We start from the raw sequence: 11,549 nt of genomic DNA, 5'->3' as shown, positions 1-11,549 counted from the left end.
CTGTCAAACTCCATACAAAAAAACCGGTTAATGTAGTTACCGTTAAAATAAATATAGTCTGGTCCGTGAGCACGTACAGAATTTTGTCCAATGACCCCTAGCTACCCATCCTTAACGCTCGCGCGTAATTATATTGCTATCGCGTTAGCAAACTCACTGCGGGTGCCAGTCGCACAGTCGCGACAGCAATATAATTACGCGCGAGCGATAAGGATGGGTAGCTAGGGGTCATTGGACAAAATTCTACGTGCTCACGGACCGGGCTTTAGTAAAATGGTGCAAATCGTTTTATAAATTTCATATTAAACAGCAGAAACACGTGACGAAGCAGCTCAAGATTATGATGAAGATGATGGGCTGGTGCAAGGTTCATCTGAAGTCAACGAAGCCCTCACGGAAGGTACCAAATAATTTAGCTACCCAGGTCAAGTTAACTGCGCACCTGCTGCCGTGACGTCACATTGACGCTCTACGGACGGGACGAACTCGGGAAGGTGTGCGGGTGAGTGCGAGGAAGATTCGCATTCCAGCTAGGTTGCACACCTAGCGTTAGCTTGACCGGGTTGTAAGTATTTTAATTCTGTACTAAGTCTAAGTACATCATAGTTAACGCTTATTACTGTTGTGACGCGCCCCGCGACGCATCGACAGCCCTAGCACCCAGCGCGGAGATTTTGACAACCCTACGGCTGCGCGGCCGCACGCCGCACGGACCGAGCTAATATATGAGACGGCGGCGACCGCGGGCGCCTAGCATTCGCTCGGGAGCCATTGCAACAGCCAGACGTTCGCGCGCGCGTCTATCGTTCCCTCGGCTGCATGCACAGAGTCCCTAGCGAATAGCTATCCACATTGTTCCTTACTAACCCTAACTGTTCGACTTTGGCTTGATCCGATACCTCGTCATTAATCCGCGGCTTGCCATAAAGCGTCGTGTCGAGACGTTCTATCGTTGATAGCCAACCGGTTCTCGTCCTTACCGAGTAGTGCATGAGATACTCATCCCGAACCTGCGGTAGCAATCCTGNAAACTGTAGGTACTGTACTGTTGAAAATTGATATAATTATAATGACATTGTTTCTTTTTTATGTATTAATATTCAAACTTGCATGCTTCTTGATGTAGCAAAACATGTGGACTTATTTTATAGCTGTAACAACTGTATACCATGTTTTATGCAAATAAACAATTATTCTATTCTATTCTATACACGCGTATTTTTGTGTCAAAAAGGCGCTCGCTCAGCATTAATCGAGCCACGCGTGCCCCGACGCTGGTTTTCAGCGGGTGCCTCTCAAACCAGAAATAAAGAAATAATTCATTGTTTAGGTATTTTTATTGAAAAAAAATGTGATTAGATTGTCTTCTCATAAGGACGTGGCGTGCAGGACACGGAAACAAACTTGTGTCTGCTGTAGAAGACCGCGGCAGTGAAAAGGTTAATTGGTAACAGAAAAACGTTATTTTTTATTTAACGAAAAATATATTATTTATGAACGCATCCAATTTGTTTTTTACATGGCAACATTATTACTAGCTGTCAATGTCTTAATATCTGACAGCTGTGACACTGACATTCATCTATTTCCCAAAAACTCGATGCAGCGGACTTACAAACGCAGTTTCATAGTAAATAAAAATACATATTTAAATACTAAAATCCCTGTGCGATGGCGTCTACCTCTAAAGACAACGTTCAAGCTGGCACCAGTACTCAAATAAACCCTACCGACGACTTGGAACCGGGCGCATGTCCCGAAAGTATTTTGAACCCTACTGATTCTTTCGATGAGTTTGCTTCAGAGATGAGCTGCTCCCTGCAGGAGCGGAATAAGTCTTTGGCAGCCAAGAGCAGCACCATATCTGAGATCCAGAGCGAGATTGGTGAGAAAGACAAGGACGGTTCTGAGATGAAAAGTACAAAATCGAGCGATGATCTGCAAAGCAAGAATGTGAGTTTTTTGTTGCTTTAGTCATGAATAATTTGAATTATTTACCATAATAAAGATTATTCTTTGATAAAAGCCACTTATAGACCTATTTCACAACAGCCTACTAATCTAATCAATAACAAACTAAAAAAAAGATGTAAGTGAATTGAGAAAGATCATGTTTGAAAAACATGCTTACTTCTTGTATTCTGTGAGTTGTTATACAACTAGCTTCTAATTAAATTACAAATAATAAGCCTGATCTTTATTCTCTACATATCTATTACACAATGTCTTTTAGATAACTTCTACAATATTGGTGTGATTGTAACAACTATCAAATACAAATTAATGCTTTAATTTCTGTACAAACAACTCTCTTTATTTAAATTTTCGCTTTGTAAACATCAATCTAATTTATTGATAATGTAAATTGTGCCTATAATATATATATAATATATAATATATACTTCATAAAGGTATAAATGAAGAATTTTGCTAATACATTAGCCAAAGAAGTTTCCAATGTTAGTTAGGTAAATAGCAAAGACATAATTAGACATAATATTATTATGTCTAATTAACTGTATGTTTCTTTCAATAAATAAATAAAATAAAAATTACTCATTCCATTCTTCAGGGAAACATGTCAGCATCAGCCAGCAGTTCAAACCTAATTGAAGAGAATGGTGATGATGAAGACAATGACAAGGATGATTATTTGCAATCACCAGAGTTGGTGAACAAGGAGAAACATGTTTTTGTGTTGAGTTCTGCTGGGAAACCTATTTACTCAAGGTAAACATCTTAATTATAGGTTTTTAAGATAACAAAGTAAACACAACACAGTAATGTTAAAAGAGAGTCTCTAGCTTTCTATTTGTTTTTTTGTATTAATATAAAATATGCTTCATATGTCAGCGTGGGACGTCCACCCACAAGGTGGACCAACGACCTGATAAAGGTAGCGGGAAGGCGCTGGATGCAGGCCGCTACCAACCGTGCGATGTGGAAGTCATTGGGGGAGGCCTATGTTCAGTAGTGGACGTCCTGTGGCTGAAATGATGATGATGATTCATATAAAATGACTATAATTTTTCGTTTATGTCACTTATTGCCTCTGCAAAATCCTCCATTTGCTTCTGGTAAGTTAGAGAGGATTGTACTCCTTCAGTGGAGACTAAAACCTGATGTTGATGATGATGTCACCTTTTATTGCTAGTTATAGCCATTTTTTGGCTTTTGACCTTTAATGAATACCAGCATAAATTAATTACTTCTTAAGGCTAGCGTCCACATGTCGGTATCGTACGCATCGGACGTATCGCACGCAACGGATCGTAGTATTATTTATATGGAAACTCATACCTGGCCGCATCGTACGCATCGCACATCCGATACGATGTGTTTCAGCCAAATGACGTCCACTGCTGGACAAAGGCCTCCACCAAGGACCGGAAGACGTAGCGTGAGCAGGCCTCCCACTAGGTGGACCGACGATTTGGTAAAATTGTATGATATTTCATTTTAAAATACTTTTTAAATAATGTTTCAGATACGGTAACGAAGACAAACTGGCCGGTTTGTGCGGTGTGATCCAAGCATTAGTCAGTGTGATCGAAGACCAGAACCAGGATATACTCAGATCCATCTGCACCAAAGATTGCAGGGTGGTGTTCTTAGTGAAAGGTCCGTTGATACTTGTCGCGGTGTCGAAGTCAAATGAAAGTGAAACGCAGCTGGTACTGCAGTTAACGTAAGTTTAGCAAACATTTTACAATTCTTACCACTACAATGATAAGTTGTTTCTAGATTCCAAAAGGTAATCCTGCATTAAAAAAACACTTCTACTTCCCAACCATTTTAAGTGAATTGCTGATCGCATTTTCAGATTTTGAATGTAAGAGTAAAATAAATATTTTTCAGATTTCATTGTCATGCTCATAATAAACAGTATTTAGACCATTTTATTCAGGATCAAACTTAAATCCCACTTAACGTCAGGTGCGATTGTGGTCAAATACCTGCCTTGTTATGCATAAAAAAGAAAAAAATATTTAGTGCAACACATCCAAGCTCAAACAATACAAATTAATGAGATATAGAGAGTACACATAATTATTTACTTTTGTGGACACTATTATGTATAAATTCTGTATTGTGATAATTAATATTTGGCCTAGTTAGTAAACTATAATTATTCCAGATAGCAATATTAATCACCTGCATTGTAATCTGGAGCTGACCCTCTTATCAGTCTAAAATTAATATGTATCCTATACAATATCTGCATTCATTTGTAGTTTATCACCACCAGCAAGTATTATCTCATAGGACACATGTGTCATAATATCCGTATTGATAATGAAATCAGAAATGCATATTTTGATATTCTGTAATTTATGTAGGTAGTACACAATAAACATAATCTCCACCTACCTCCATATGACATGCAATATTCAAATTCGTGAGTTGAGTACAAGCCGGTCGAGGTAACTGCGCATCTGGCAGCCGTGACGTCACATCGACGCTCTATAGTCTATTCAGCGTAAGAACAGTGTTGCCAGTCGGGTCTAGTCAGAAATTACCAGAAATATTAAAAAAAGTAACCTTTTTGAATAAAAAGTAACCTTCATACTTGCGGAGCAATGATTGTGTAAGGTTGTTCATGGATGGAAAATGAATACAATTGATCATCTAAATTCGAAAAGTGACCAGTCGTATAAAAACGTTTCATGGATTTGCGTTTTATTATCGAAAAACATTCGCTAAAACTCATTTTTTTTAACAAATAATAAATCAAATTCAAGTTTAAATGCATAATTTTTAAATTATCACTATTAAAATTTAATACTGAATAACCTGTAAAATTAATTCTACAATTTCTGAAAAATCACCTAAAAGTAACCTTTTCATTAGTGTAACCTAAAAGTAACCACAGCAGTTCAAAAGTAACCTAAAAGGTTACAAAAGTAACCTTCTGGCAACACTGCGTAAGAAAGTGATTATGACACTTCTATTTAGTGAGGCGCTTCTTTTAAACCTACTCGATATTTTTTAGAATCGACAATATTTTCTTAAGAAATCTAATCGACTTTTTATTTGTTTGATTTTTAATTTTATCTCCGAAAAATCAAAATTATATCTATGAATTTTAATTATCTGGATATGGAATAAACGTTATTACACAATAGATCACAAATCTATACTTATAATAAATCTGTAGAGAGGTCAATTCTGTACATGAAATATATTTTCAAAATAACTATCAGGGGGTGATTAGTGATCGATACTGATGCCAAAAATGCAATCAGTAAAATTTTTGTCTGTCTGTCTGTCTGTCTGTCTGTCTGTATGTTCCTTATAGAAACAAAAACCACTTGACGGATTTTAACGAAACATGGTACAATTATTCTTCATACTCCTGGGCAGGTTATAGGATACTTAGGAATTCCCACGGGAACGGGAATTAGCGGGAAAATCCTTTTGTACGAAAAATCTAAACAGCTTAAGTTAGACGCTTGAAATTTGGCATGCAGGTACCTTAGTAAACTTAAAGCTTAGTTACAACAGGATATTGCAAAATTCCCATGGGAACGGGAGTTAATGGGAAAAAACATTTGTATGAAAAAATCTGAACCGCGTAAGATAGATGAAGGGGGGGTAAAACGAGATCCACGCGCACGAAGTCGCGGGCGGCCGCTAGTAATTAAATATTATGCATTTTATTCTATAAAAACAACAAATAACAATGACAAACAACTCGTAGAGAAATCGCATAAAACACAACCGGCCATACAAGGCAAACGCACATGTACCGTACACCTTTGACCTGCCTGAAAGAATAATTGTGATTCGATGGTGAGATGACCACCATACCGATTATTGATTGGTTGCGATTGTTCTTGTCCATCCCTATGAGCAAAAGTTCCGATTAACACATTATGCATTTCATGTATTGGACTGGGTGTTTTCTATGTAGGTATAATATGTATGTATTTACAAAAAAAAAAGTATTTAAGTATGTTTATATCCGTTGTCTAGTACCCATAGTACAAGCTTTGCTTAGTTTGGGACTAGAAGCGCAGTGTAAAATGTCCAAGGAAGGATATTTATTTATGTAATATTTTTTCACAAATTTTAATAAATAATAAACTAATAAGTATTTGAAATTCTTGTTTAGGTTAATTGAGAAAGATTAATAATTGTATTTTGGAAGGATAAAATCACAAAAAAGTGATTGATTTTTACACCTCAATATTTTTATTCTTAGGAAGTTGGATTCATGAAACGAAATGTTTCATCTGTCTAAATCACCATCATAAGTTGAATGAACTATAGTACGGACGGGGCGAACGCAGGGAGGAGCAATCAAGCGTGGTGCGCAGTTAACTCAATCGGGTTGTAATAGTGAAATTGATTTTGCTCAAATGTTACCTACTTTATACTGCAATACTGCATCATCATCTCAGCCATAGGACGTCCACTGCTGAACATAGGCCTCCCCCAATGCTTTCCATGTTGCCCGGTTGGTAGCAGCCTGCGTCCAGCGCTTTCCTGCTACCTTTATGATGTCGGTCCACCTTGTAGGTGGACGTCCTACGCTGCGTTTTCGTAAGGAAGGGCACATAGTACGCAGAACTGACGGCCGATGGGGCAGCAAGGTTCTGAAGTGGAGGCCGCGTACCGGAAAACGCAATACTGCATAGATTCAGAGAATTGGTAGTTATCACAACTTCACAACAATACCTAATCACAATGTTATTTTCCATTCCAGATATGCATTTAATCAAATAGTGTCAGTGTTAACATTGACACAACTAAATAGGATATTCGAACAAAGGAGGAATTATGATCTGAGAAGACTGTTGTCTGGGGCAGAGAGACTTATCGACAATTTATTCGTATTTATGGAGAAAGACCCTGCATTTTTATTAGGTAAGTAAAATTTATGTTTTAATGTTTTTTATTCAGTACTTTTTCGCGGGAAGAGCCTGGATGCGGGCAGCGCAGGACCGTTCATTGTGGAAAACCTTGGAGGAGGCCTTTGTCCAGCAGTGGACGTCATTTGGCTGAAACGAACGAACAAACGATTCAGTACTTAGGCACTTTCTAGGGCGTTTATACACGATTATACAGAGCGTTCTTCGTTGCGACCAAAAAAAAAAGTTGTCAATGGTCACTTAGGCTCGGTTTCCACCAAGGCGACGCAGAGCGGATAAGTTTTTGAATAACCAAACAGATTTCAATATTTCTCCACTTCCCTTCTCCGCTGCACTGTCAGATTTGTCGGCCGTTTGGTGTAGTGGTTCGAAACGGACTACTATTCCGGAGGTAGCGGGTTCGATTCCCGCACAGTACAAACATTTGTGTTCATGAACATAATATTTGTTTGTATTGGACTGGGTGTTTTCTATGTATAATAAGTATGTATTTACAAAAAAAAAAAAAACAGTATTTATGTATGTTTATATCCGTTGTCTAGTACCCATAGTACAAGCTTTGCTTAGTTTGGGACTAGAAGCGCCGTGTTAAATGTCCAAGGATATTTATATTATTTATATTTATATTAATTCTATAGAAAAAAAAATTAACTCCGCTCCGCTTCGGTGAAAACTGGGCTTAAGAATGAAATTATACTATTTACATGTACTTACTTATGCCCGTGCTTTCGTCTCTACAAAGGAAGAGAGTTTGTGATTAGAACTCAATGTTTAACTCTCGTTCATCATCATCATTTCAGCCACAGGACGTCCACTGCTGAACATAGGCCTCTCCCAATGATTATTTCTTTTGTAACAGCCAATCAACAAAACTTTTTACAGTGTGGCGATTTTTAAAGCGCATCAAAATCTGTTCAGCAGCTTGTATGACGAACAACTAGTAGGCCAAAGTTTTAATAAGTTTAGACATTCTTACTCCCCAGTACCCTATCCTATTCTAGATGTTTTAACTGACATCTTCTAATACACAGACAGCATTTTTTTTAGTTTAATACAAAAAAATCTTACAGTTAATAAACAATTTTCCAGGTGCAGTAAGATGTCTGCCATTGCCAGAAAAAGCCAGAGAAAACATAACAAACGCGATAACTACGACGTGTCACAAAATCCGAGATTTGGTGTTTGCTATACTCATAGCGGGGAACCAGCTGATCACGCTAGTACGGATGAAGAAGTACACATTGCATCCTTCTGATATACACCTGCTTTTCAACCTAGTCAGGAGTTCGGAATCCTTCAAGACTGCGGAGAGTTGGACACCGATTTGTCTGCCGAAGTTTGACGCGACGTGAGTTGTTTTTGTTTTCTTTATTTATTTATGTGATTTGGTTGTGGTCATGTTATATGCTATAGTCTGGTCTGCGAGCACGTAGAATTTTGTCCAATGACCCCAAGCTACCCATCCTTATCGCTCGCGCGTAATTATGTTGCTGTCGCGCTCGCACACTCACTGCGGGCGCCCGTCGCACAGTCGAAACAGCAATATGATTACGCGCGAGCGATAAGGATGGGTAGCTTGGGGTCATTGGACAAAATTCTACGTGCTCACAGACCGGGCTTTAGTGTTTTTAATGAGTCAGTAAGTAAGTATGGGGATCTCCAAAATGTATTGCTTTTTTTTCTAATTTTGTGTGGAAATCTTGATGCGGTTGACAGAATACGTCATCGAAATACCAAGTTTCAATAGTACAGCTCTTATAGTTTCGGAAAAAGTAACTGTGACATACGGACGGACAGACAAACATGACGAATCTATAAGGGTTCCGTTTTTTGCCATTTGGCTACGGAACTCTAAAAATACACTCGCTCTGCTCTCTCGGCTCTACTTAACCTATACATACCTTAAGCGCTTCACCTGTAAAAGCCTAAAAATATTGAAATTAATACATTAAAAATCTAAAAACAATACTTACCTATTTGTTGTTTCCAGGGGTTTCCTCCACGGGCACGTCTCATACATATCCGAGGACTGCCAAGCTTGCCTTCTCCTTCTAACGGTACAGAGAGATGCGTTCTTCCCTCTCTCTCAAGCTAAGCACACAATTGCAGAAAAACTCCGACGATCCAACTGTCTAGTTGCAATCAACGACGCACTGAACAGAAATGAAGAATTACCCACAACGAATCCCCTAAAACACATTGGTATTCCAGAAATCAGGCATTTTATGTACAAATGCAAATCTACGGCACAACTTTTCACGTCTGACCCCATAAGTCTGGATCGGTTACAAGATTATCGAATAAGGCATAAAGAAGGGGGTGATATAGTCAAAGAGAAGAAAATAGAAAAGTTGTCAGATATAGATTATGTTAGAAATTACAGGAAATTTTGTAGTCAAATTCATTGTACGTCGATTCCAGCAAAATTGATATTTAGGTCGAACTCGGATGACACTATTTTGGCCTGGGTGAGTTCTTTGATATTTTGTACTAATAAACAGGGTTTTCCAAAATTAGCATGTCATACTGTAGATGAGCGTAAGATGCATCGAACAAATCTAATATTTCAATTTAAAAAAATATTAAAATTGGTCATTACTATTTCAAAACTCATTAAACTTTCTATGAACATTATTAGGTTTATACGATCGATATGCCTTTTAGAACCAACTACCTCTGGTGTCCGTGTGATGTGCTAATTTTGGGTCACCCTGTATTTCCATTTAGTAATGTTATTTCTTACCCTGTTTTCTGAACATCCTTCGGTCAGCCAGCGACTAATCGTTCATTTATTTTATCTATAAAAATCCATTTTCAATTCCAGGTAACAAACGGTTTCGAACTCTACGTAACCTTCGACCCCCTAATGGAGAAAGATCAAGCGATCAAAGCTGTAGACCGTCTGCTCAGGTGGATCAAGCGCGAAGAACAGAGGATATTCATCATGAACGCGCCGACGTTCTAGCAAACAACCAACTTGAGTGGCTTCCTGAAGAACACTATGCGCAGTGTCGGAACTAGTAATTGGATCGTGTGATTTTTGTCACTTGATAAAAATACTAGTGATTATTTGCAACCTGAGTGGCTTCCTGAAAAACGCTATGCGCAGTGTCGGACTCGCTACTGGTAATTGGAATGTGTGTTTTTTGTCACTTGATAAAAATACTAGTGATTTTTAACGAATACTCTGAAAGCTTCCAGCAGTGCTGTTCTAGTGTCGTCTCGTCCGTCATGTGATATTTTGTCACTCGATAAAATAATTGTGAATCTGTTACAGAGCGAATGATTGATTGTATTGACTTTAAACGGCTTGTAGTAGTTGGGTTATTGGGTGATTGGGTCATGTCATGTGATATATTTAAAAAAGTGTGCAAGGTACAGCGACCGCACATCAGATATTATAGATCGTTTCATCCACGAAGACGCGCCCCACCAATGTTTGGTCGAGGGAAGCGCGAGGTGCGAGGAGTTTGATCCGAGCGTCATTATTGTAGTGTGCGTGTGCACTCATGGATGATTTAACGTGTACCGATAACACTCAAACATTAGCGGAAGAATGGTGGGACGCGTCTTCGTGGATGGAACGATCTATACATTTTTATTGCGAATTCGCCTCTCCACATAAGATACCGCAGTGTTGACCTTGATGTGCTGTCGTCCGTGCATTCAATCAGGTTTTAGCTAATTTTTCAACTCAAAAGTAAAATGTTTATTCAGTATTTTCAATATGAAAAATAGGCTTTCTTTAGGATCAAATTCAAATGCATTTTAAAGCTAAGCTTTGGTAACACCATGTACAACCATTGGTCTAAAAATAAAATAAGTGTAAGTACAAAATATCAGTGCAATAATTATATTTGGAATTGGTGGATTGGATTAATCGATTTTTAACTTTAATGCATAAGAATTAAAGGTCAAAATTTATTGAGGACATTCGTTATTTTATGAGGATAAATTATCAATTTTGGAACTTATTCCTCAGGGCATCAAACTCGAATTATTAGAGGGTATTTGTTACTTTGTGGTAGATTGAAATTATTTTGTTTATTTTGAAGGAAATGCCAAAATTATACAAATTATAACATTGCCAAATAGATATTTTAGATGGGCGGAGTTTGATTAGATAATTATAGCAGCTTACACAAGTTGATGTATCTACAATAACAGACTGCTTTTTATATCTGTTACTTTAATTGAACAAACTTTTGTTTGAAAAATACTTCAAATTATAGACACTGCACAGATGATTTCATTTTACCAATATTATTTTTTACTTTTGGATGAGTTGTTGTGAAAATGTTACATTGTTAGGAAATTGTAAATATTATCAAATATTTATGTTAATTATTGATAAAATTATGTATAATGAGGTAAATGTTATAAGAAATTGTAAAGCATTTATAATCAGCGCGATAATTTATGATTTTAGTATTTTACCCGACTGCGCCAGAAGAAGGGTATTGTTTTTTGTACAGAAATCAAGAATTCTATTTAAATTACCTATGAGTAGATTTTTACTTTCTCTTTTTATTTGCTTAAAATTGTTGAAATCTAAAACACGTGTCTTCGAACATAAGGCCTCCATACAGCTTGTAATACCTATTTATATTATGTATTAATTATTTCTCAAAAAAAATGTACATTTTGAAAAAAAAAAGTGTGCTTTGAAACAGT

The 11,549-nt window shown here is 37.4% G+C and overlaps 1 protein-coding gene across 1 annotated transcript; it reads left to right on the top strand.

The window, feature by feature from the left end:
• The first annotated feature begins 1,572 nt into the window (after window positions 1-1,572).
• On the top strand, window positions 1,573-10,348 carry Mon1 (vacuolar fusion protein MON1 homolog). Its single transcript, XM_028306323.1, has 7 exons — window positions 1,573-1,953; window positions 2,573-2,730; window positions 3,488-3,688; window positions 6,710-6,870; window positions 7,965-8,223; window positions 8,866-9,343; window positions 9,700-10,348. Exons 1-7 carry the CDS (start codon window positions 1,672-1,674, stop codon window positions 9,838-9,840), a joined length of 1,680 nt encoding a protein of 559 aa, XP_028162124.1. The 5' UTR covers window positions 1,573-1,671; the 3' UTR covers window positions 9,841-10,348.
• Window positions 10,349-11,549: the final 1,201 nt, after the last annotated feature.

The sequence above is a fragment of the Ostrinia furnacalis genome, unplaced genomic scaffold (assembly GCF_004193835.3).
Source record: "Ostrinia furnacalis isolate ACB-3 unplaced genomic scaffold, ASM419383v2 OfSCF1913, whole genome shotgun sequence".
Taxonomy (NCBI): Eukaryota; Metazoa; Arthropoda; class Insecta; order Lepidoptera; family Crambidae; genus Ostrinia; species Ostrinia furnacalis.
The sequence above is the reverse complement of the archived record's forward strand: the minus strand, read 5'-3'. Positions and strand labels throughout refer to the sequence as shown.